This window comes from Silene latifolia, chromosome 1, assembly GCF_048544455.1.
Source record: "Silene latifolia isolate original U9 population chromosome 1, ASM4854445v1, whole genome shotgun sequence".
Classification (NCBI taxonomy): domain Eukaryota; kingdom Viridiplantae; phylum Streptophyta; class Magnoliopsida; order Caryophyllales; family Caryophyllaceae; genus Silene; species Silene latifolia.
The window spans coordinates 180,969,378-180,994,451 of NC_133526.1; the positions used below are offsets into that span (position 1 = coordinate 180,969,378).

General features: G+C 36.2%; 2 protein-coding genes across 4 annotated transcripts; both read left to right on the forward strand.

Annotated features, from left to right (window-relative positions):
• The first annotated feature begins 1,617 nt into the window (after window positions 1-1,617).
• On the forward strand, window positions 1,618-5,274 carry LOC141612918 (uncharacterized). Of its 3 annotated transcripts, none has more exons than XM_074431666.1 (6): window positions 1,618-1,802; window positions 2,682-3,551; window positions 3,843-3,983; window positions 4,100-4,264; window positions 4,374-4,597; window positions 4,898-5,274. In XM_074431666.1, the coding sequence occupies exons 2-6, from the start codon at window positions 2,708-2,710 to the stop codon at window positions 4,931-4,933; spliced, it is 1,410 nt and encodes a 469-aa protein (XP_074287767.1). In that variant the 5' UTR covers window positions 1,618-1,802; window positions 2,682-2,707; the 3' UTR covers window positions 4,934-5,274. The 3 variants fall into 3 exon arrangements, with proteins under 3 accessions (XP_074287767.1, XP_074287773.1, XP_074287768.1); XM_074431672.1 differs by having other exon boundaries at window positions 1,680-1,802; window positions 4,911-5,274; XM_074431667.1 differs by having other exon boundaries at window positions 1,689-1,802; window positions 2,689-3,551.
• A 3,126-nt stretch (window positions 5,275-8,400) lies between these two features.
• LOC141612928 (putative sodium/metabolite cotransporter BASS4, chloroplastic) lies at window positions 8,401-21,407 on the forward strand. Its single transcript, XM_074431678.1, has 14 exons — window positions 8,401-8,712; window positions 8,813-8,918; window positions 12,232-12,339; window positions 12,424-12,491; window positions 14,045-14,123; window positions 15,028-15,086; window positions 15,174-15,242; window positions 15,819-15,932; window positions 19,528-19,549; window positions 19,697-19,764; window positions 20,067-20,152; window positions 20,280-20,409; window positions 20,935-21,036; window positions 21,113-21,407. Exons 1-14 carry the CDS (start codon window positions 8,491-8,493, stop codon window positions 21,185-21,187), a joined length of 1,308 nt encoding a protein of 435 aa, XP_074287779.1. The 5' UTR covers window positions 8,401-8,490; the 3' UTR covers window positions 21,188-21,407.
• Window positions 21,408-25,074: the final 3,667 nt, after the last annotated feature.

Genomic DNA, 25,074 nt, shown 5'->3' on the forward strand with positions numbered 1-25,074 from the left:
TATACATTACTTCCAAAGCTTTACATTGTTAGCTTTTATATACACTATATCAACAAGATCCATTAAAAATATTTTATTAAAATTCAATAATTTTTTGTCAACAACATCAAAGAAACTAAAAACTAAAAAAATGTTGATTATAAAAATGCTACTCCATATTAAGTACGGATATTTTATTAACAATAAATAAATTTTGTACTTAACACTAAGAAAATACGGAGTAATATATTATTAATCATTATAGACAATTTGATTTATCGAAGATCAATTACCTAAAAAAGTCGTAGATTACTAATATCTGGTATAAAACTTATATATCAATAGCATAAATTAGTAGACTATACAACAAGTTGTATCCATCTGGTTGTATAGATTTGGAGCTTTATAATAAAGAATTTGAGCTTCTATGTATATTTTACGAACTTTATTGGAAAGAATCTGAGCGCATTTATAAAAATTTTAAACTCAATATCTTATAATGAAACTAAAAAATAATACATATAAGTTTAATTAGATTTTAATTTTGAACCCTAAAAAATTAAAATGTAACTCAAAAATTTTTAACAGCTCGAAAAGATTGCATATAAGCTCAATTAGATTATATTGGATGTAGCAAGCTCATATACATCTGGGTGTATAGTCTTATTTTTGCAATAACATTTGTACTAAAAAATATTTGTGAAATGAAATCAAAAATCATTATTACTGAACACAAATTAACCTTTGACTCTTTGAGACATACCTACATAGTTACATAGATCTCTTTTTCTAAATTAGATTACTCGATTTCACCAACTAAAATAAAAATCATAATGGGGAAGATGGTTATGAATTTGAGTTTTGTTAAATCGGATTAGAAGGCGAGGTGAGTTGAGTTGGTTGATAAGCTTTAGGATTTTAGATTATGAATTTGTAGCTTTGGAGATGAGCGAGGGAAAAAATGGATATGGAGAAGAAAAAGACATGGAAAAATCCAATTGATACAAATCAATGTAGAAATCTGAAAGAAGTTATGTAGATGATCAAATTATCCTTTAAAAATATTTCCGGTATAAAAAAGTAAACATAAACAATTAAATGAGACCCTATAAATAGAATAGGTAAACAAAGAATCGGGATGAAGAAGTAATAAATAAATATTTTGATAATAATAAATTGAAAAGGCAAACCCGTGCAAATTGCACGGGTGTAAAACTAGTTTGTTTTAATATTAAAACAGGTCAAGTATCAATGTATTATCCCACTTGCATATAAACCAAATCATTTTTTTTTTCCATACATTTTGCTTATTCATATTATTAACCCCTCTTAAGCTTAAAACAGACACATCTGCCTTAAACAAGAATTTGTGAAAGTCATTAAAGAAATCTTTGAGAGTTTGGGTATATAGTCATGAAGTCATGAAGATATAGTACACAACCACCGCAAATTTTGTTTCAAACGAGCTATTTTTGTCTAAAATAATAAAACGAGATTTTGTTACTATTTGTAGTCAAATATAACCACAATGGTCCAACCGTCCACTTATTGATAATTTTTTTTTCCAAAAATAGTCACATACTCATTTACTCACAATTAGTTGAACCACGTCTTCTTATTTGAAACCGAACATACAGTAAGAGTGTGAAACTGAAAGGTGGACCTCTGACAGTAGTAAGTTGAGATCTTTACTTACTCCTGCCTGTTTTATTCACTCATCCAAGCAAACTCATGCACTTCTTTACCTCTTAATATTTCCAAAACTAAATCTTTTATACTGAACTTGCTCTAAAAAAATCAGGCTTCTTTCATTTCTCTACTTTGTAAGAACTCTCTCTCTCTCTTTCTTTTTTTCTCAGCTATTTTGATTTTCATGTCCAATGTTTGTTACTTTGTTTTGTTACAGTCTTTAATCATGTTTTGTTATTGTGGTGACCTTGTGAACGGTTAGATCCACGTTGGGTTAAAACTTGTTAACTCTTGACAAATTAGCCATGTTCCAAGCCCGGAACATTGACACTTGCAACCGAGTCTGAGTAACATAGATAGTGTGGTACCAAGTAGATATCATCTCCCCATCCGAGTATATTGTCATAATCTACAATTGTTTCAATTTTTTTTAAAAGAGGTATGAAAATATCTGTTTTGATAAACCAAACACAACAAATTTTATGATTTATGTTTACATATATATGGAGAAATTGATGGTCAAAGTTGACACTGTCTGACCACTAAGGGGAAATGAGGACGATATAAATGGGATGGATAATGTCGCTGCATGCCTTTTTTATCGGTCATGTAATAAACTTGTATCCATCTAGTATCGGCTATATTAGCCTTTTCTTGGTCTTGTCATGTTAAAAAATTATTAGCCACTACTCTTGCTAGCCGTTGCCCTGCCCTGCCATTAATTAAGGCCTCAATCCCTTCCTTCCATATAAGTGTAAATATTATAGCTGTTAATATTTCCTTCCCTATATACGATAGCATGCTCATGCATATATAGCTTGTAATCGGAAAACTTGAGTTACACCATACTTATATGGAAGGAAGGGATTGAGGCCTTAATTAATGGCAGGGCAGGGCAACGGCTAGCAAGAGTAGTGGCTAATAAAAATAAATATCAGTGAGATAACCGGATGAGAATCCTTCAATAGTGGCATCTTATATGCGTCTTTTTCACTAACCAACGGTCAATGTAGCTTGCAGTTAATTAATTGCCGTGCTGATGGGTTCTGAGAGGTATGTTCGTGACACGTGCCGCCAGAACTGTTTCTCCAAGCATTGGAAGAAACACGGTGAACCTCCAAAAGTTTGTGCATTTTCCAAAAGCATGATTGGCAATGGGTTCGACATATCCATGGTTATACCTCCTAAATTCTCAAAGAAACTTAAGTCACTGGTAGGAGAAAAGTTCACCCTTGAGGATTCTAGCGGTCGAAGGTGGGATGTTCTCCTGACACGTACAGAAGGCTCTCTTGCCTTCGTAACAGGATGGCTTAACTTTGTACTGGATCATGACATTCAGTATGGTGATCTTTTAGTGTTCTATTACTTAAATGACAGGCGTTTTCTTGTCGAGATTTATGGTAAAAATGCGTGTACAAAAATCTTTTCTAGTGAGAGGATAGATACGAACAGGACAACTAAAACTACTAGAAACTCTATTCCTCGGAAACGTTCTAATGATCCTCTTCGTGAAGAATCAGCTAGGAAAAGGCATTTCCACTCTTCTTTTTCTGGACCAAACATTGATGTTACTCCAAGCCCAAAAAATGTCCATAATGAGAAAGAGCCTGTATCGGAGAATTTGGAGGAGCTGTTCTTTATGACTCGGCGAGACACTAATTTTGTCGAGGAAGATGGTAGAGACCATCTGTTTGACCTGTCTGAGTTTGAAACGCCGGTCAAGAAACCAACCATAATGGAAGAAAAGGAGAGAGATTATCTACTAGATCCAGTCGGCTTTTGCTTGCCTGAATCTGACAAATTTCAGAATGCTGGAACTGAAGCTGGTCATGTTGATCTTCATAAATGTCTAGTCCCTGAAAGAAAAACTCAAGTACTGTCAGGTTTGTTCACGAACTTGTTTCTACCTATGTTACTCTAATTTTGCTGCAAGTGCCGGACACGGCTATTTTGGAAAAGATTCATGTCTTTGGACTAAAATGAACTGTCGAAGTGTTGTATAGTAATGTAGTGTCCAACAAACGACACACAAGCAAAGTGAAATGTTAAATTAACATACGATTCTACTCTCTACTCTTCTGTTCGACATTCCTAAATAAATTTGCATTTTCATGTAATTTTGTAACCTTTTTACTGTTGTTTGCCTTGTTCTCTGTGCATTCTATCTCTGTCAGAATATACTGAAGCAGACTTCCTAGTGCATGAATGTACTCCATACTCGAGCAATTCACCAAATGATTCAGTGCCTTTAGAGACTATCAAGCGTCAGCAAACTATTCACAAATCTGAAAACCTTAATTTGTCAGCTTCACCAGGTTCTTGTCTCCCTTGGTGATTTTTTTGCCATTCACTTGTACTATTGATTGATTGTGCATGCATTCAGTAGTTTACGTTTTCTGAAATTGCGTACTGATAGAATTCTGTTGTGCAGGTTTAAAAATGAGACAGATACATCAGGAAACAAGGGTGTTTAAACAAGAAGTGTTTTGTAATGTGATGGCTGATAATTCTGTTGGTGCTGGTGACTCTCCGAGTGAGCAGAGTTATAAAAATCAAAATCCTGGAGAGACTTTGATTCATACGATGAAAGTTGAAGGTAGGTACCTCTTGTCCCTCTAGTGAGGAAATCTATATACTCCAATCAGGATAGATGTTAGTTTTATTGTTTTCAGAATTATGGAATGACTTTATTATACGGTCATCAGGTGGAAGTAGCAGACCCATCAAGCAAGAAGCAAGAGAGTTGAAGCCAGATATCAGTGGTGGTCCGAGGTCTGGTTGTCTAGATGCTAACTTTTTTGTCCGTGAGCAGACCATGATTAACTATGTTGGTAAATTTGTGAAGGCAGAACCGTTGGACTGTGTTTATCCATCTGAAATTGCATGCCCAATACCAGTACCAGTACCACCATGCAGTGAAGATTTCCTGGTTTGTTCGTTTCTTATATTTGACTACCCTGACCTTCTCCCATTGTATTTATTACAACTCATTTCACGACCATTTATTATTATTTTATTCCGACTCTTCATATTACCTTGCATACTCATGTTCAACACTCTACCCTCGAACATGGGTATGATACTTGAATACATAGGCAAACACACAAAGTTTTCTTTTTTCACAAAGTAACCGATTTAAACCATTGGACACATACACGCCGGTTGCTTCTAAGTTCTAGTCGAATCTGTATGCATACATTACTCTACTCAATCTGATATTGTGCTATAGTGTGCTAATGCAGGACCTACCTTAGCCTTCAATTAGGAAAAAGAATTGCTATTAAGCTTACTCAGCAGTTCCTGAAGCTTCAATATTCTGTTTATAGACTTTTAGCCTGTTTTTTATTTTCACAAAAAGGCCGTGAAGGTTGTAGCTAGGAAGCTGATCGAAGATGAGCATGAAGGCGAAGTGGCGAACAACATTCAGCCTGGTTCTTCATACCTAAGATATCTATCTAACCTAGTGCAGATGTGCATGTGGACCAAAATCTGTGTTATGGTCTTTTTGTTTTTAACTAATGGATGCTTTGTTGTAGTGTTTAATCGAATAGCAGAGAGGTTGTTTAAAGTAGAATGATTTATAATCTAACTTCAAAATTAGTGGCAGAGATATTTGAAATTTAAAATTTGATTCATCGATCCTAAAAGAAAAAAAAAGAAATAAGCAAAGTTGTGTCATTGAGTGACAAATAGGAAACTCATTACTCATGGAAAGTTATGGTCTCTACCACATAATAGTTTACCTATGCATCTTCAACGGTGGTGTTGTTTCTGACTTTTTGGACTGGGATAGCGAGAGCTAACTATGGACACATACTTTGTGAAATGGTTAATATGTACTTCGTATGTTGCTCGGAGTAACAAGATCAAGTTGGTAAAGATAACAAGATATTGTAATTCCTATGATTGTCATCGATCATAGAGAGCCCTTTCACGTAATGTTGCTGAAATTAGGGACGTGTTTGGATAGTAAAAGTGGAGGGGAAAGGAGGGGAGGGGAAAGGAGGGAAGGGAAAGGGAGAAAAGGAAAGGGGAGGGGGAATGAGGTGTGAGTGTTTGGATACAATCAGACAGCCAGAATAGATTTTTATCGCACAAAAAAAAGGGATGAAAGTACTTTAGGGAGCCCCAAAGAGAGTGCTTCCCCGAAAACGAAGTAAACAATCCTTTTATAAACATATGGCACGTGACGAAAAAATAAGAATTATTGTTTCTATCTCACAAAGAAAAGGGATGAAAGTAAAAAGATTGCGGAAGAAGCTACTCGTTCCCTAATACAGGAAGGTGTTAATTGCAAACAAAGATGAAATTCCTACACTAGGACTCCTGCGAGGCCGGTGCTCCGGCCACCTTGAATAGAAAAATTTCAATCTCTGCGAACTTCGCCTCCGCTACGTCAAAGTCCTCATGCTTAGCAATCTCGGATATGATTTGCATAGTTTTGGCCTACACTACGACCGACCTTCGATCTACAAAGAGAAGATCCCAAAATGCCTTCCTCACTCGGTTACAAGCATCCTCTTGCCGACTCCGAACACAAGGAAGAGCATCCAAAACCAGCTCCCACTCAGGGTTCACAGGCTCCGAAGTCGCTTTACATTCCTCCGGCCAACCACCAGCGCACACACTAGAGACGTGACCGACTCCTCCGATCCGGTCGGCCGCCTACTCCTGGGCACAATGCTCATTCTCGACGACGACATCAGGAGAACTCCACGCTCAAAGCTCGCAACAACCTTATCGAGTGAAACACGAAAACAAATCTAAAAAAATATGAACCCGTGAACTCACATACCAAAGGCATTTATAAGGGAAAAGCGCGAGGAGTAGGTGGACCGCCCCAAGCCGGCACATGACGCAATATCATTTGAAACGACAAGGTTTCCACGAACTCGCCTAAATGTCAGGGCCGTGTTAACCCGTTATCCAAAGGGAATAAACACCGAGCCATCCTGTTTAGGGCTAATTGATGGGGAATACCGAGTCGACCCGACCAGCATGCCAGTCGACGGGGCAAACGAATCTAAGTGACAGCCAGGTCAAACGTAAGGTACATATCCTCTCTCACATAAATATCTTCCCTTGGATTCTTTCCAAGTGAAGACACTTATATAGAGACAAAAGATAATTGTAAGGGAAGACAACAATATTCAGTCAATCAATCACAACAACTTCATTCTCTCTCTAGAAGTAAGACTACCTAAAGTATCTAAGAGAGAGACCGGGATCGAGCCTCTCGCCAAACGTTCCGACTATACATCTGAGGATACCATACTGACTTGGGCATCGGAGAGGGCCTCCTTGGGACCCCCCACCCGCCGATGCCCTCTGTGTTACGTGTGCAGGGAAAACTCGAGACAGAGTGACACCATCTTATCCAACATTTGAAAGGAGCGTGTTGACCTGACACAGGCTTGGGCGACGCTGACTTGGTTGTTTTCAACCCGAAACAATTATTGTTATTATTATTATTATTATTGTTGTTGTTGTTGTTGTTAATTATTATTATTGTTATTGTTATTATTATTATTATTATTATTATTATTATTATTATTATTATTATTATTATTATTATTATTATTATTATTATTATTATTATTATTATTATTATTATTATTATTATTATTATTATTATTATTATTATTATTATTATTATTATTATTATTATTATTATTTTAATTATAAAAACGTAAACTTTTATTAATCAATCAAAAGTTTACAAAAAATTGGTGGGCAGCCGAGATACAATATGGGCGTCCACTCCCTTAGCAATAGCAAAGCTAAGTGTAGTGAAAATAAAAGCAGCAGCGCGCGCTCCGACAACCTGAGACAGAGAATATTTCTTAATCCGCTTGAGCAGTGCAATCCGCCTCCAACTCTCCCAAAGAAGAGAGAAAAAGGTAAGAAACCATAACCGATCAATTATTATTATTATTATTATTATTATTATTATTATTATTATTATTATTATTATTATTATTATCCGTTATTATTATTATTGTTATTATTATTGTTGTTATTATTGTTGTTGTTGTTGTTGTTGTTGTTGTTGTTGTTGTTGTTATTATTATTATTATTATTATTATTATTATTATTATTATTATTATTATTATTATTATTATTATTATTGGTTTAAGAGTTATGCGCAATTGAGTTTTCTAATGGCGACAAAATCAGCATGTTGTGCATGAAAATCAAATATGGAGGGACGGAGGGTATCATGTACTCAAACTTAAAAAGTTGGGTACCACGTGCAAAATGACAAAGTTCGAGGGTATCACGTGAATTTTCCGTTTTAGAAAAGTTAGGCTCTTATAAATTCATTTCAGAAATGTTAAGTTCTAAGTTAAGTTCAAAAAAGTTAAGAAGGTACTATAAGTTAAGTTCAATAAAATTAAGTTCACCTAAATTCAACAAAATTAAGTTCAGAAATATTAAGCAAAATTAAGTTCAATTCATATAAATTTATTTTAGAAAAGTTAAGTTAAATTTAACAAAATTATATCAAAAGAACACCAATTCTCATTGAAGACGGACACTTTACATTACAAGCTGAAGACGGGCTAAATGTGGCCATTTTAATGACAAAATATGACCATTTTAATGACAAATTATTATTATAGCTTAGGAAATTGTTTGGTAACTTTTTAGATAAAATGGTTACATTTTCGTCTTAAATGGATCACATTTTACCTCATTCCCGTCACAAGTCACAACCAAGAATAATGTTGAGACTACCTGAGTCGTTGACTCGTTGGACATTTTGATTCCCTTATTTTCACCCTCTACACATTCTAATCCAAGTTCAAGCTCAGTCCTTCAATGGCGGGAACTATCAAAGCTCTCCACTTTAGACCCTCCTTCAGTATCTCACCAACCTCTTCCTCTTTTTTCACTTCATCTCTTCACTTCAAAACCCTTTTCCCCAAATCACATTTTCAAACATCTACAATTTCCTTCAATTCAATTAAAAACCCTTCAATTATTCATTTACCACCCAGATTAACTGTATCCCATATCAGAGCATCTTCATCATCTAACTCTGTACTACTCTTTTTACTCGTCCCTTTTATTTTTTTATTTTTAATTATTGATTTCAATTTTCTAATTTATTTTCTAAATTTGTGTGTTTTTTTTATTGAAGATTGATGATGGAGGAAACGGCAATCCTGAGGCTAAGAATTCTGGGAATTTGTTGCAGTTGGTAAAGCCAATTCTTGATTTTACTGCCAACAATTTTCTGCCATTAGGTAGTTTCTTATTTTAATCTTTATAAATCTATAAGTAGTTGCCCCCGTGTGATCGAGTAACCTATATAGCGTAAAGCGAGCCCGTTGTATGCATAAAACGGTCTCATTTGAGTTTCTGTGATACGTAGAAAGTATAAATAATACTGCAAGGTTTTGGAGTTTGTCTTCTATATTGGGGGAAGCAATTTGACTTTGTGCCTTGGTTATTTCCTAGTTACTATTGTTGGGAAATTAGCACCAATCTCCCACGCGCAACGGAAGCAACCAATCGACAAGTAAACCGTAAAAGTAAATAAATGTAAGCAATAATAAGATGAGACAATATTTAGGGTCAAACCCAGGGCAAAACCTTCCAAACCGGAAGTAAAACCCACAAGCCAAATAGACTAGAATCCACTATAATAATATAGTACCAGTACAACGTAACCGTCCCGAATTAAATACCAATTCGAAACCCACAATAATATAAGATAACAACCTAGCCCTCCAGTAATATTAGTCAATGCCACTAATATCACCCCTAGAGTAACCTCCTAAATTATTGTATTATAACACCCGTTATACTGCCTCTCACCCTCAAACCCGACTTGCTATTTTCTACCAAGCTAAGTCACCTTGTTTGATATTTGTTGTGAGATACATTTCCAAAGGATTTTCCATCCTTTATATAGTCATGTGATAGTGACGTTATAATTTACCATCATAAATCACTTCACGTTGCCAACACATGAATTAACACAATTCATATGTTTTTCACGCAATGTTAAACAAATGAATTAACATTCATTTAACATCACATAAATACAAAATGTTACATGTTCATTGTAACACTTCTAATTAAAACTCTTTGTGTAACTTGTGTTGGATAATTTACCCAACAAATCTCCCCCTCCAACACAAGTGAACACCACCGAAGAATCAACCATTGACCTTTTGAAATCACCAGCTGCACACCCGAGTTAATATTCGGTCCTCACCTTAACTCATTATCACGGCCAATGCACCGTGTACAGCCTAAACCCAGTCAATGACGTTACTTGACTCCGGAGAGAAACCTCTTGCTCTCCACCTTCCTACAGCCAGAATTTTACCTTTGCGCCCGTCTCAGAACTCGAAAACAATCTACCTTCGTCGCCTCTTCCACGAACGAAACACGTGCACGATTTTTCCGTTTCACCATCCCGTGAGGTTTTTACCGCATATGCATCCAGACGGTATAAACCACGACGTAGCTCCCCCTTCACGAGGACCATAGGACCCTTAGTCACTTTCATTACTCCCCACGAGCTTTACACCCATAACCCTGAGTCTAGTTGACTAAGTGAAATTAAATTCTGCCGCAACTTTGGAACATAAGCAACCTTGTCCAAAGTGTGCACCACCCCATTTGACATTTTGATTTTCACCACCCCAATACCCATGACATCAACTATTGAGTTATCAGCCAAACTCAATTTCCTAGCCACGCCTTCTTGGAGCTCCTCAAAACTATCCTTTCGGGTGCAAATGTGGTTGACACAACCAGAATCTAATATCCATTCTTCCTTGGAACACACGTCGTTTACATCCGTGACCGCAAATATGTCACTACCATCGGTAAGGAAACAACCACTACTTCCTTCACCGGCAACCAAGTTGGTGTCGCCCTTGTTTTCTTCATTCCCGCATTTCTTAGGACAGAACCGCCTAATATGCCCAAGGTCACCACACTTGAAACACTTCACATCATTATTCCTAGAAGCGTTCGGACCGAGACCGCCATGCTTCGATCCATCCTCCCCGTTAAACGATCGACCTCTCCCATCCCGAGCAATCGCAATTGTACCCGTCTTGTCGCTCCGTATTCCGACCTTATCCTTCTTCCTCGCATCAAAGGACAATAAAAGTCATCGTGCTTGCTCCATTGTGATGGTGTCTTTCCCGCACAGAATAGTATCCACATAAGTCTCATATGTGTCCGGGAGAGAATTGAGGAGTAGTAACGCCTTATCTTCCTCCTCAAGCTTCACCTCGATCTTCTTTAACTCGTCTAACAGTCCATTGAACACATTTACGTGCCCAATTAAATTTTCATCCTCGTCCATCCTCAACCGATATAACCGCCGCTTCAAAAGCAACTTGTTGGTCAAACTCTTCGCCATGTAGAGCTTCTCCAACTTTTCCCATATCACCGATGGAGAGTCGTCATCAAGAACACAATTGATGACTGAATCCGAGATGCACAACCTAATAGTACTTGCACACTTGGTGCAAACCTCTTCCCAGTTGTCATCACTCATCTTCTCCGGCTTACCATCATCTCCTTTCAAGGCTCTAGCCAAGCCAAGATGAACTAGGAGATCCTTCATCCTTCTTTGCCAAAGGGTGAAACTACTTTTACCATCAAATTTTGGTACTGCAAATTGAGATCCCATATTTGACATCCTTGCCAATTAAACCAGCCACCAGACCGAGCCTAGTGGCTCTGATACCACTGTTGGGAAATTAGCACCAATCTCCCACGCGCAACGGAAGCAACCAATCGACAAGTAAACCGTAAAAGTAAATAAATGTAAGCAATAATAAGATGAGACAATATTTAGGGTCAAACCCAGGGCAAAACCTTCCAAACCGGAAGTAAAACCCACAAGCCAAATAGACTAGAATCCACTATAATAATATAGTACCAGTACAACGTAACCGTCCCGAATTAAATACCAATTCGAAACCCACAATAATATAAGATAACAACCTAGCCCTCCAGTAATATTAGTCAATGCCACTAATATCACCCCTAGAGTAACCTCCTAAATTATTGTATTATAACACCCGTTATACTGCCTCTCACCCTCAAACCCGACTTGCTATTTTCTACCAAGCTAAGTCACCTTGTTTGATATTTGTTGTGAGATACATTTCCAAAGGATTTTCCATCCTTTATATAGTCATGTGATAGTGACGTTATAATTTACCATCATAAATCACTTCACGTTGCCAACACATGAATTAACACAATTCATATGTTTTTCACGCAATGTTAAACAAATGAATTAACATTCATTTAACATCACATAAATACAAAATGTTACATGTTCATTGTAACACTTCTAATTAAAACTCTTTGTGTAACTTGTGTTGGATAATTTACCCAACAACTATTCCCTCTGACTTAACTGATTCTTTACCTTGGATTAAAATAATTCTCACAGGAAAATAGAATCTTAAAGAATTAGTTGAGTCGGAGGGAGTACTCTGAGGTGGGAATAGTTAGTTTTGTATGTGCATGGTATTTGTTGGACTTGGAATCATTGGTTGGCATGCTTATTATGAACAGCTCTAGTTGGTGGGGTTGTTCTCGGGCTTGCAAATCCGGGTCTGGGCTGCTTGGCTGATCAGTATTCCTTGTCAAAAGTGAGCACTTTTTGCATCTTTATTATTTCAGGTGAGGATCGACCTGCTTTAAACTAACATTGGAGCTTTATGTCAAATTGGCATTGAAATTTTTGAGTTTCTTGGGTTATTATAGGTTTGACGTTACGGAGTCAAGAAATTGGAGCAGCAAAAGATGCCTGGCCTGTTGGATTATTTGGTCTGGTATTGCTTTAAATGTGCTTACTCCCTCGACGGAATCTGGTTGTTTTTAGTTATCATGTTTTATATCACAATTGTACTGATCTGCTTTAGAACACATGCACTGATATCTTGGAGTCTAGCAAAAGAGCCTTTTGGTGATCTACTTCAGGATTACATCCCAAATGTACCCAAGTGACCCTAGATACCCATATTTAGCTCATTTGATGAGAAAATTCCAAAAACTTGGTATAATTTTCGGTAGATATGCATGTAGCCAACTTAACCATCTCAAGTTTCATCAAAATGTGGATTATGAGGAATGACATAATTAGAAAGAAAGTAGGAGTTATGTTTGTTAACCATGTGAAACGGAGATAAAAAAGAAACAGACTAGTTAAAAGGATTTAAGAATGGCAAAATGAAGGAATTATATGGGGCTGGGGAAAACCTAAGACGACTTGGCCAAACTGAAGATTGAAGGAATTATTGTTTTATTTGGGACAAACTGGACACAAAATTTATGTGGGTGACGGGGTTTTAAATTGTCTTATACTCCGTATGTCTTTGGTGATGCTTTCTCTATCTTCAGTTTCGGTTTTTCCTTACTTCTTTTGTCCCTTTATCTATCTCCTTTATCATCTCCCTTTGTGTTTGCTTTCTTCCTTGCTTTGGTTTTTTTCTCACTTTCTCACTTTGTTTTGGTCCACTCTCGTTTTTCCTGTTGTTGTGTCTCCTTATGTTATATCTTATCTTTGCCAAGTTTTTGGTGCTTTCTTTCTCTTTCTTCGAGCAACAGTTCCTTGTGATGATGATTCGTGTTTGATGACCCCTAACTAGCTTGCTGTCTGTGTTTTTGTTGTTTGTTGTATATGTTAAAAAACATTTTAATTTGAGTTGTTCGATGTTGATGATACTAGAAACCTAGTTTGTAGTTTGGGTTTAGCATGTAAATTTCATCATTAGCTGTGTAATCATATATGTACCTCCTTGACAATGATGATACATTCCTTAGATTGCTTCACCATGTCAGCTAATCTCTTCGGGAGTTGGAGGCTAGTTTATTTTATGCATCTCTTAGAGGTATCTAAGGTAGAACATGATATCTCACCCTTTTCAAGTTTAGGAAGCAAGAAACTTCCTGAAATTGCCTTCTTAGATTTGAAATCCGGAACAAAATCATTTCTGAAAAGTAAAAAAGTAGTTGAAGGGACAAAACTGGACAAAATCAATTAAAACATATTGTTTTCTGATCCATACAATATCTCGAAAGTTAGATGAGACATATATGCTCGCTAATCCATAATTCCATGCAATAAATCCTAGTATTAAAAAACCTATTTCTAAACTCTTGCTCGTGTAAATTATATGGATGGTCACTCAAAATGGCATTTTGATCCTCATAATTCCATGCGATAAATCTAGTACTCCGTATTGAAAAAAACCTCATTTTCTTAGATTATGTTGACTCGATTGCCAGTGTACAGGATTTTTTATTTAGATGTTATTACAGTTAGCTTTGGCCAAAAAATGTCCTCGTATGCAGAGTTTTGACAATAGCTACGGTTGTTTTGCAGGTTTCTATACTGCTTTTGACTCCTGTGTTCTCAAGGTTGATCTTACTACTAAATTTTCAGCCTCCAGAATTTGTGACAGGTACTGAAGCTAAGGATTATGAAGAACTATATTTAGCATATTCCCTGCTTATATATTATTAGAATTATGCATATTCATCTTCTCCATCCCCTGCATCAAAGGGAAATATGAAACTGTAAAATTCGGGCTGAAATATTGCCTTTCAATTCTTTTGTAATTAAAAAGTAGTTCATTTGCAAGAATTAAGGTTAATGAGCTTAACTCAGTCTAGAAAGCACCATGTAGCAAATTCAAATACAGCAATATTGATATGATAGTTGACTTCTGATGGTGCTTATGACTGTTTTTTTCGTACTTTCCTCCATACTATAGAGATATTTCTATTTATCTTGCTTATTGCTGTTCGTCTATTCATCAATTTGGTATTGTCATTATCTTTGTAAGCATGCTGTCAGTGCTCTTTGGGGGAAAGGAAGGTGCATTAAGCTGCATGTTATGTTGGATATGGTCTTTGGTACATTGTTTATCATTGCTGGATGGGGGAGGTGGGTTGATAGAAAATTATTGTGCTTCCTGCAGGAGAATCCATGTGTTGAAAGCTGTTTAAGCGTGTTGAAAACATCCTGGTGGATTTTGTAGTTTGCCTGTGAAATTACGGGGTTTGTGAAGTTTGAAGGCAAACTTTTATAGTTTTATCTTATTTTATGTGGGCAATTTGTGGGAGCCATTGAGGCACTGGGGTAATGTTGTTGGGCAGTAACGGTGTAATAGACCCCTACCCTTAATTGCAGGGAATGCTCAGTGCTCTGTGAAATCCGTAAAACTCAAGTTTGTTGGTATCTACGATCATGTACGTATATTGTTGTAAATTGACATCACATGCCCGTATTGTTGTTTGATTATGCTTGATTTTTGGAAACTATATTATCGTCTGTCTATAAGATGCTTTATTTGTTTTCAACAGGACTAGCCATATTCACATGCATGCCAACTTCGTTGTCAAGTGGTGTCTCACTAACTCAAGTATGGAGATTTAGATCTATTAGGAGTCATTTCAACTTTCCTTTCTAATACTCTACTTTTGACCATATCTTCTTTGATTTAATACAGCTAGCTAAGGGAAATTTCGCGTTAGCTTTGGCAATGACTGTGATATCTAACTTGCTCGGAATTCTTGTTGTAAGTTTCACAAGTTCTTAATCATTTACAAGACTGCTGAGTACTTATTATTATGTCAACATTTCCGTCGCAGGGTCTTTAATGAATCATATATTTTCCTGTTAGGAGTCTTATGACGTAGCTGCATCCCTTGTCTTCCATGCCAAATAACATATTCCTCTATTAAAGCATACTTTGTATTCAGCTCCTGTCATGAATGTTTGGCAATGCGTAAGACCATCTTATTAATGATAGCTATCCTTCACCATCTAGATCCCGTAGCCTTGACCACTTCCTACTGGATGATGTCAAAGTTGTTTTAATCTTAATCTGTGGTCCCCTGAGTCTTAGTGGGTGCCTTCGTGCACACCCTCGCCTATATATTCCTGTCCTTATCTCGTAACTAAACGCGTATTTATAAATTTGTATATGCAGTTCTTGTCATGACACTCGAGAACATGGGGTTTTGTGTGTTCCTGAGCATGCATTATGCTTTACAGATACAAGCATGCATCTAGTAATCTATATATGTCGTCTTTCTGCTACTGAAACTGCTCTTCTCAGTGTGATGCATAAAGCATATTTTACTTTTTCCAGGTCCCATTTACTGTTTCAAAGTTTGTGGGTGCTGGTGTTGGCATATCCATTCCTACTGAGCAGCTTTTCAAAAGCCTTGTCATCACCTTATTGATTCCGCTTATCCTGGGAAAGGTGCGTGGTTTTTGGCTAACATGTTTTTTCTCCTGAAGGTTGGGTTTGGTTTATCTTTTGCACATTAATTTTATCATTGAGTTTCTTTTACAGTTTTGCATAACAATTTTTTAACCTTTCTAAGTTAGCTTAAGGGTATGATATGCGGATTGGAGACTGTTTGCATTGGCTATTTTCAATTTTTGTCCTTGGTTTGGCTTTGTTTCCATGTTATGGATTTATGGGATTCACTCTGAAGCTGTCCAGTTTCTAATCCTGGTTGACTAAATTGTCTTTCCTTGAGCATTTTTTCTGGAGAAATTAACAAAAGTTCACCATTTTACCAATAATAGTTAACGTCTTTCCTGAGTAATTGCTTTGATGGAATAGTGATCTCAGAAGACTTGGTGGCGAAGTTATTCTCTGCCCTTTGATCTAATGGAATTCACATACATTTGCACAAATTCAACTGTATGGACTGAGCTGTATTTCTTTGGCTTTATTGTCATAACTTCATATGCGTGACACAAGAGTCACTGACACTTGTTATGCACTCACCTAGTCACCTAAACACTCTTTATTGTCGTAAAACTGTATCTGAACACAGTGTTTTATCACAAAGCACATAATTGTTAAGAGACAATCTCAAAGCACGTAATTGTTAAGAGACAGTCACAAGTTAGACGGGACACCATGAGGAAGAACGAAGAAGCTGAAAATATGGACTTGTAAGTTCAGCTGATTCTCTCAATGTCCCTCCAAGAGCTCAGGCTTAGAATTTCTTGATTAAAATCCCCTAAGCACACTTTGTATCTCTCTTAGTCACAGTTTCTCATTCATAGTCTGAATAACAAGCACTAACAAGGAATAACTTTTTATAAGCCCTTGGTTATTTTGTGGGCAAAACAGAGCAAAGGAAAGACTGAAATAACAGAAGGAAAAAAAGGGTTAATAAATCTGCTTGTAAGCATTTGTTATTCAGAACAGAGCAAAGGAAATACTAAAAAAACAGAAGGAAAAAAGGGTGAATAAGTCTGCTTGTTTGATGCTTACTGCCTGTGGCTTCCTTAAGAATGATGTATTTTCTGTGAGATTCCACTTGATTCTCTGTTTGCTTGAGTATTCTAAAGTATTACTCGTGCCAATTTATAGCTTCCATCATAGGAGGGTTTTGTTAGAAGACTGCAATAATGTAGCTCTACCTGAGCTGAATTTACTGCTGCATATTTTATGGTTAAAAGTACCTCCAAAAGTCCCAATTAAGACTTGATGTTTTGAAAATTTTCTAGGGCAAAGTGATGCTCCATTTCATTTGTCTCTGTTTGACTTTGGGCCGTCAAACAATGTCACTGTTGACATTATTTTCTCATTATATACAACAGTTGCAGCTTTTAAAAATGATAATACGAAAATGGTTGGTTTGTGATAAATCAAAAATGATAAATGTTCCGAATCATTTTTTAAAATAATGCTTAAAAATAAAATATTTTTCGTTTTGGTTCGGAATTGAAATTCTATGATAAAATGGTGTCCACGTAAGACAGAAAAATCACGAACCTACAACACGGGATAAACACGCCATTGACAATGACGTGTTTAGTGTAAGTTTAAAATTGGGGATGGAAATTTTTTTTGACGTAAACACACCATTGTGAATGGCGGGTCTATTAAAGTAGACACGCCATTAGGAGTGGCGCGTCTTTAGCGCTATAAAATCCGATGCAAACAAAGGCACTGGCATATCTTCTTTAATTCATCCAACATTATCATCAACGCGGTATTTTAATAACTTCTTCAATTCATCAGCACGCTAGTTTAATATCCCTTCTTCAACCCTTCCATTATCACCAACATTTCATCTTGCATCATCATATGTTCTTCACTTCATTTTCTGCTCTCGATCCATCACATATTCACATACTCTTCATTATAAGATGGGCAAGAGTTGCGCTTGTATTATCGGAGGCGGCATCGCTGACGAGGACGAAAACCTATCCGTCTAATGGAGGTGATGTTGACGGTAGTCGAACGATTCGGTGGGAGAAGAGAAGCTCGTTGGTTAAGTGAGGACTGTCTGTGGTGGTGCGATGAATTGGCCATGGCTATGGTGAGTGTAACTGTTGAGCCAACTAATATGGCGTACTCATGATGATGCGAGACGAAAGAAGTAAAGGTGACCGGGGGAGTAATGTGAGCTCGGTTGGTGTGGGTGTAAGGTAGGAGTAGTGGTCAGAGAATGATGATTGGGGTTTGGAATAGTGGAGTAATTTAGAGGCGTTAAACTGATGAGAAAGTAAAAGAGTGGAGACACGCCACTCTTAATGGCGTTTTTACTCTAATAGACACGCTGTTCACTACGGCATGTTTATGTCGAAAAAAATTTAACACTAAACATGCCATTCTCAATGGCGTGTTTATCCCGTGTTTTAGGTTCGTGGATTTTCCGTCCTACGTGGACACCACTTTGACAAATAAATTTAATTTCGACCCAAAACGACCAATATTTTATTTTTAAGCATTATTTTAAAAAAAGATTCAAATGTTCCTGTATTGCATTTGTATATTTGAAGAAATTAATAGTCAAAGTTGACATTAGCTGACCACCACCAAAGTTCATATGGAGACAATAGAATCGGGATGGAATAGTACTTCTTCAACTGCTCTTTCGGCCTAAAGTGTACTCCCTCCATTCAACTCCACATTACAAGTTTGCTTTTTCACGTTTGTCAACGCGTGTTTTACGCGGTAAATATCTTTAGCTACATATTTGCAAAAATTATAGAAGTTAGATATTCTTAATGTACTCCTAAAGATGAATCAAATAAGATCTCACATAAATATATTTTTACTTATATATCGAGAAAAAATCGACATTGAATGTTCACTTGTGAATAGTGTACAAAAGAGAAACTTGTAATGTGGAGTTGAATGGAGGGAGTATTAGTTAAGTGTAGCTGCCTTAAACTTTAGACCTTCTGAATGCAAGTGACTGGCGTTGTTCCTCAAACTGAGTGGTTGTTCTGACAGTGGCTAATGACTGCATTACCACTGTAATAACTTCACTTGGTGGCTTAATAATGGTCATGAGCTTATGAATTATGATCATCATCAGCTTGTTGAATGTACGTATAATATTTTTTGTAGAACATACAGCAATATTTTTTTTAAAGAACAATAATATTTCTAATAAAAAGAAAATAAACCCCTTGAAGAATGGTAATGGATCAGTGAATATTTATCTATTTTTAGTTTTGGTAAGTTTTTGGTTGAAAAGGTCATATGTAAGTGGATGAAATAGTATACTCCCTCCGTCCCGGTCAATTGTTGTCCTTTCGTTTTGGCACAAAGACCAAGGAAAGAGGAGAGGACCAATAACTAAATGACAAGTGGAACAAATTGAATGAGAATGATCAAATTACTCTTCAAGTTCATTCTTAAAATAGAAAGGACAACAAATGACTGAGACACCCCAATATGGAAAAGGACAACAAATGACCGGGACAGAGGGAGTAAATAATAGCACTATTTTATTCTTAATAAAAGGCATGTTTTTAGTATAACTGCAGTCGAACTTCTACATAAAATTAGTTGAAATAGTGTCGGTGTTTATCTACAGGTGCTTCGTGAGGCCGTTGATGGTAAGCACTTCTTTTTGTAGATGCGGACCTCCTTTTAACCTATGTGTCTATTTGTTTCTATCCATTTATGTACATAGTTACATACCATGATACCAACCCACTTATCTATCTAACTCGAATGAATATTGGCTTCTAAACTCTTTGCAGGCGTGGGGAAATTTGCTGACAACAACAGCAAGCTTCTGTCAATCATAAGTGCTGTATTTCTCAGCCTTGTAAGTGTGGAACCTGATATTTTTTCATGCAAAATTTCTTCTAGATACTATTGATCTCCGAAAAGTTTAAACTTCGATGAATTAACGAGGTCAATCGACGAGAATATCTCATGCTGTATTATTCAGACTGTCATAAAATTCTTCCGACTTTTAAGTTTGGATTAAGACTCTGGATTGTAAGCTTGTACCACTTTCATGGCTTCTCACAGTTCTCAGTTTATTCAAGTAAATACTAGAACTGCGATCGATTTTGACATTGCTGTGTGTTTGTATATGTGATCATTTTTCGTAAATGCGCATAGGTCCCATGGATACAAGTTAGCAAATCAAGGTCATTGCTTATGATGGTTAACCCTACAGGATTCCTTCTAGCTATTGGTTTGGGCGCGTAAGTTAAACAGCTAATCTCATGTCTTTCCTTGCATACGTTTGCTTACGTTGAACAATTACCATTTTCATATCAACTATTTTCGCTGCCAATAAGGACTGTCTAACCATATACTCTTTCGGTGCAGTGTCCTGCATATAGTTCTGTTAGTTTTCAATGCCCTTGCTATTAAGACTTTATCGTTGTTCTCTGGAGGAAAAAGATCAATCTTCTCCAACCGGCAGAATGCCGTTGCTTTCCTTCTAGTTGCTAGCCAGGTGAGTTCCTCAATGTTCAATTTCTATATTGACTGATAATAGAGCCTGACTACATCACCATGATATCAAACATGGAATTGGATTGTGGTCGTTGCGGCTATGTCTATAAATATGGCCGATACCGTCATAAGTTGTTGTCGTGGTAACCTTCAAAACCTTAATAGCGCGGTCCACGGTCGTGATGGAGTGTCGCATCTGATATTTGATGCCATGGCAACATCACTTTTGTGCTTCAAAGGCTTCCCCCGTTCAAAATAGTGTTGAGGCCAGTTGCAGTAGGAACTTGATATTTTAACGATGACGTTTAAGCTATGTGACTCCGACTATTTGCATAACCCCGCTTACAGTGTTGATATCTGATGCTCAAACATAAGTATAACGCTTGAACAGTTCATTTCATGCCAACACAAAAAAGATTTCTCGAAAATAGCATAGTCCTCCACCTGGACACTCGACTTCTAACCGAATCCGAGCAACATAGTGGTCAAGGTGAGACTAATAAGGTGCTTCTTTTATGATTGGCAGAAGACATTACCAGTCACAGTCGCTGTGGTTGACCAGCTTGGTGGTGCGATGGGCGCATCTGGTCTATTGGTTCTCCCTTGTGTTGCTGCACATCTAAATCAGGTTACTTAATCTTCTTACTTAAATTGCGTGATCCTAAAATATTGATGCAGGCGCTTATAGTGGATTTAACGTACAGATAATCTTGGACTCTTTTCTGGTCAATTTTCTGCTAAAACGAGATCAAACCGCTCATCTTCCGAAGGCAGCCTAGTAGTGACTCAGAAAATGAGTCCACGACATTTTAAGTGCGCAGGGGATTTGGAATGTCCACTCTTCTATGACGATGCCAAAATTCCCCGAAACATTGTTTTTTGTAAAGGGCAATGGATAATGTATAGTACTATCTTTTGGACAAAATTGATGTCTACGGTTGTGAATTTGTCAGATTGGATTTCGCGAAAGTGACAATTTGTCCCCTTAACTTTGTTCAATGGTAGAATTAAGCCCCTTAAGTTTTAATTGTAGTAATTAAGCTCCATAACTTCAATAAAAAGTGAAATTCAACTCCCATTTATATTTTTCACTTAACTAAATCAACAAAAAATAATTTTATATTTATTTATATAACTAATAACACATAAAAATTACTAATTTTAACTTTTAAAATTTATATGAATTCAATCTTCATCCAAAGAATAATTTTACATTCATCTAAAATAAACAAAAAAAAATATGATAAAAATTTATGAACTATTCTTACATTTATTATAAATTGTCTAAAAATTGTAAAATTATAAAAAAAATACTCGCTATTACAATTATATATGTAAAAAAGTTATAATGTTATAAAAAATAAATTTAATATTTGATTAATTGGATTATAAAAATGAATTTTGGTGAAATTTCATGAAAAATCGAAAAGCAGAGTTTAATTTCACTTTTGACTAAAGTTAAGGGCTTAATTGCTACAATTGAAACTTAAGTGGTCTAATTTCACCATTAAACAAAGTTAAGGGGGTAAATTCCCACTTTCGCGGATTTGAAATATAAAAGGAGACAATGACAACTAAATTACAATTAGAAATATATACGAGTGGAATTTGTTTTATTGAAAATATCGCTTAAAAGTGGAGACTATGAAATATTGTTTCAGTAATAGTATACGTTAAACCAAATATGACAATAAATAAGGACATTAATCCAAAGCATAGATAAAATATGAAATTACATACATTCTAAATAAACCTCTGTATATCTTATAATCATCAATTATCCTTGTGAAGGTGTGTTTTCCATGTTTGATATGAGAGTAATTATTCACCTTCCGAATTTATTACACTTATGAAGAAGAAAAAAGAACATACATTGGATGTACTACATCCAACTTTTTTGTTTTTTGAGCATATATGTATTTTTTTTGAGCTTATTACCTCAAACTTTGTTTATTTTTGAGCATATGTGTATTTTTTTGAGCATAATAAAGTTTATAAGTTAGATTTTAATATTTTTTCGTCAAAAACTCAAATTTAACTAAACTTATGTGTAATGTTTTTAAGTTTTATTGTAATTTTTTAGAGCTTAATGTTTAAGTGAATAAGCTCAGAAACTTCATATTGAAACTCAGAAACTTTAAAACAATACTCAAAATCTTTATTATAATGCTCAGAAACTATAAAATTGGAGGTACTACATCAGATGTATAATCCTCTTACTGTGAAGGAGGGGTAAAACATCTCTTCAGTAATCATTACTCCTATATGCCAAACCTATCTTCAAAAAACTCATTATCCAAGTAATTAACTTCTCCATTAATTATCATTCATTTAAAATTTACCCCTTAATTACTAGTGCCTACTTTAAAGAGCCATATATCGAGTTCTACAACTGATTTTCAGGTTATTCAAATTGTAAATGAAATCTTGTCCTTTTATCTTTCCAACGCCACCGGAAACGCTCTATTTGCCCAGGTAACGAAGAAATGACAGCCGTTTGAATTTCAGTGCGCGAAGCAGGAATTGTGCGCTGGAAAGTACTCGATCGAGTACTATAGTGTTCGATCGACTCCTTTTTCTACTCAATCGAAAGTGCCTTTTTGATAAGTGTTCGATCGAGTACCTAAAGTACTCGATCGAGAGGTTTTTGCTAGGATTTACTCGATCGAGGAATTCTAAAGTCCTCGATCGAGTACTTTTCTATATGACGCAAGATTTTAATATCCCGTCATTGTATTTTTTAGAAAATAAATATCTCCCCTATATAAGGAGAGACATAATTAGGTTTAAGACCCTCTCTCCCTTCTCTCTTCTCTTCTTCCTCTTTTCTTCGACTTCTCTGCCCTTGCTCTCCCTTAGGTTTAAAAACTTGGAACTTATTTCTCCTTTACTTTTCCTTGTAATCGGTACTCTCTATTCTTAATTAATTAATTGTTCTTGTTTTATTACTTTTATTCTCTCAATATCTATTATTTCTATTCCCCTCTTAGATCATTATTTATGCTTAATTTCTATTGTTTATGTATTGTTGTTGTTTACCCAATAATTATGCATAGCTAATCTCCCTTGCTAAGACATATGGGAGCCATGATCTTAAGGAATTTGTAAATTGAGTAATTAGGTTTAATGCAAATTTGATCTATGTTGTTAATTGCTACATTTAACTGTTCTTGTCTAATTGAGTCGACACAATTAGTTAATAAACCGCGGTACACCTTGACCTAGATCGGAAGATTGGAAGGGGTAAGACCTGTAGCGAACTTTAGGATACTTTAGTGAGGGCGGAAGCTAAGCTATTAGTGTCTTAGGGCGAATTGAGACCGGAAGGAGATATTCATTGCTCCGTAGATTAAACTTGCATTACCTGAGACCTTAGACTACATTACTTGAGAATCATGGTGAACCGACTGTCTTAGCTGCTTTCTCTTTACTTATTTACTCTCTACTCATTTGCTCTCTTTCTTTCTTTTGACCTTATTAATTTAGTTCAAATACTCAAACCCTCATCTTGTGATCGTAGACAAACTGAATTAACAAGTAGATAGTAATCGCCTCCCTGTGGAGATCGACCCTACTTATCGCTGACTTCTGTTAGTGTATCTAGGTTTTATTTTTGGTACCTGACGACGGTATCAAATTTTGGCGTCGTTGCCGGGGAGGCAACTACTTTATTTACTTGTTCAATTTTGTCTGTTTTTAGCCTCTAAGGATTTATCCCTTGAGGCAGTTCTCATCTTTTTCTTTAGTACTGTTTTGATAGGTCCTGTAGGTCCTACCTAGGCAGTTCTAAGTAAAAGATCATCAAAGGGAAGGCTTGAGTACCTTTGATCGACCACTTTGGCCATGGAGCACAATGAACCGTCATCTTGGTTCGTTTTAGATGACAATTTTAACGAAGACAATGGATATGGTGAATCTCCCCTTTTCAAAACCGAGCTGAATGCCTTGGAGGCTGCGATTTACGGGACAGAACCCACAGAGGAGGGTAATGAGAAAGCAGCTGAGTCAGTAAACGTTCCTAGCACGGACGAGGTAATGTATTCTCTTATCAATGATTCCAACGTTAGGAGCGACGAACCTGAGGTAATTTACAATAATTATATTATTATTTGTATAAACAGTACACTACCTCATTTGACTTATGTTTTTTGTTTCAATGCTCTACCCCCTCCCAGTTGGTCAGATAAGCTAATAATGTTTCACCGTATTTGTCATCGAAAGTTTGTCAGACTGAGACGGTACTTTAGATTGTTTTTATATGCTCCTTCTTTATTTTGGTGTTACTTATGCTCTTGTGTAGCACATGCGCAGTTATATGATCTACTGCTAAGGGCTTTGAATTGCTTTGATTCTGTAACACCCCCATACTCCAAGTGTCTTACCAGGACCACTCAGGTATAAGGACGTTACCATCTCGGTTACCCGAGGCAATGATAATCAAATAAACAATAATGAAGCGATATTTAAATAGTAATACTTTAGCGAAAGGTTACAATCCAAAAACCAAACCAAACACTAATACATGTTCTCAAAACGGCTGTCTACTGAACTAACTGAAATGTATATGAAAACTACTAAGCTACAACGGAAGACTTCTATCATCTGATCGTGGCAATCCCAGCTATCCCGTACTCATGTCATACCTTGCTCAATATCTGCTCACCAT

What these genes read in the sequence shown, in the direction of transcription:
- LOC141612928 (XM_074431678.1), top strand. Translation starts at nt 8,491, where the DNA reads ATGGCGGGAACTATCAAAGCTCTCCACTTTAGACCCTCCTTCAGTATC. An exon ending in CATCTTCATCATCTAACTCT is followed by an intron (nt 8,713 to 8,812) that starts GTACTACTCTTT and finishes TTTTTATTGAAG; the next exon opens with ATTGATGATGGAGGAAACGG. An exon ending in CTAGCTATTGGTTTGGGCGC is followed by an intron (nt 20,153 to 20,279) that starts GTAAGTTAAACA and finishes CTTTCGGTGCAG; the next exon opens with TGTCCTGCATATAGTTCTGT.
- LOC141612918 (XM_074431666.1), top strand. Translation starts at nt 2,708, where the DNA reads ATGGGTTCTGAGAGGTATGTTCGTGACACGTGCCGCCAGAACTGTTTC. An exon ending in AAAAACTCAAGTACTGTCAG is followed by an intron (nt 3,552 to 3,842) that starts GTTTGTTCACGA and finishes TATCTCTGTCAG; the next exon opens with AATATACTGAAGCAGACTTC. An exon ending in TCATACGATGAAAGTTGAAG is followed by an intron (nt 4,265 to 4,373) that starts GTAGGTACCTCT and finishes TACGGTCATCAG; the next exon opens with GTGGAAGTAGCAGACCCATC.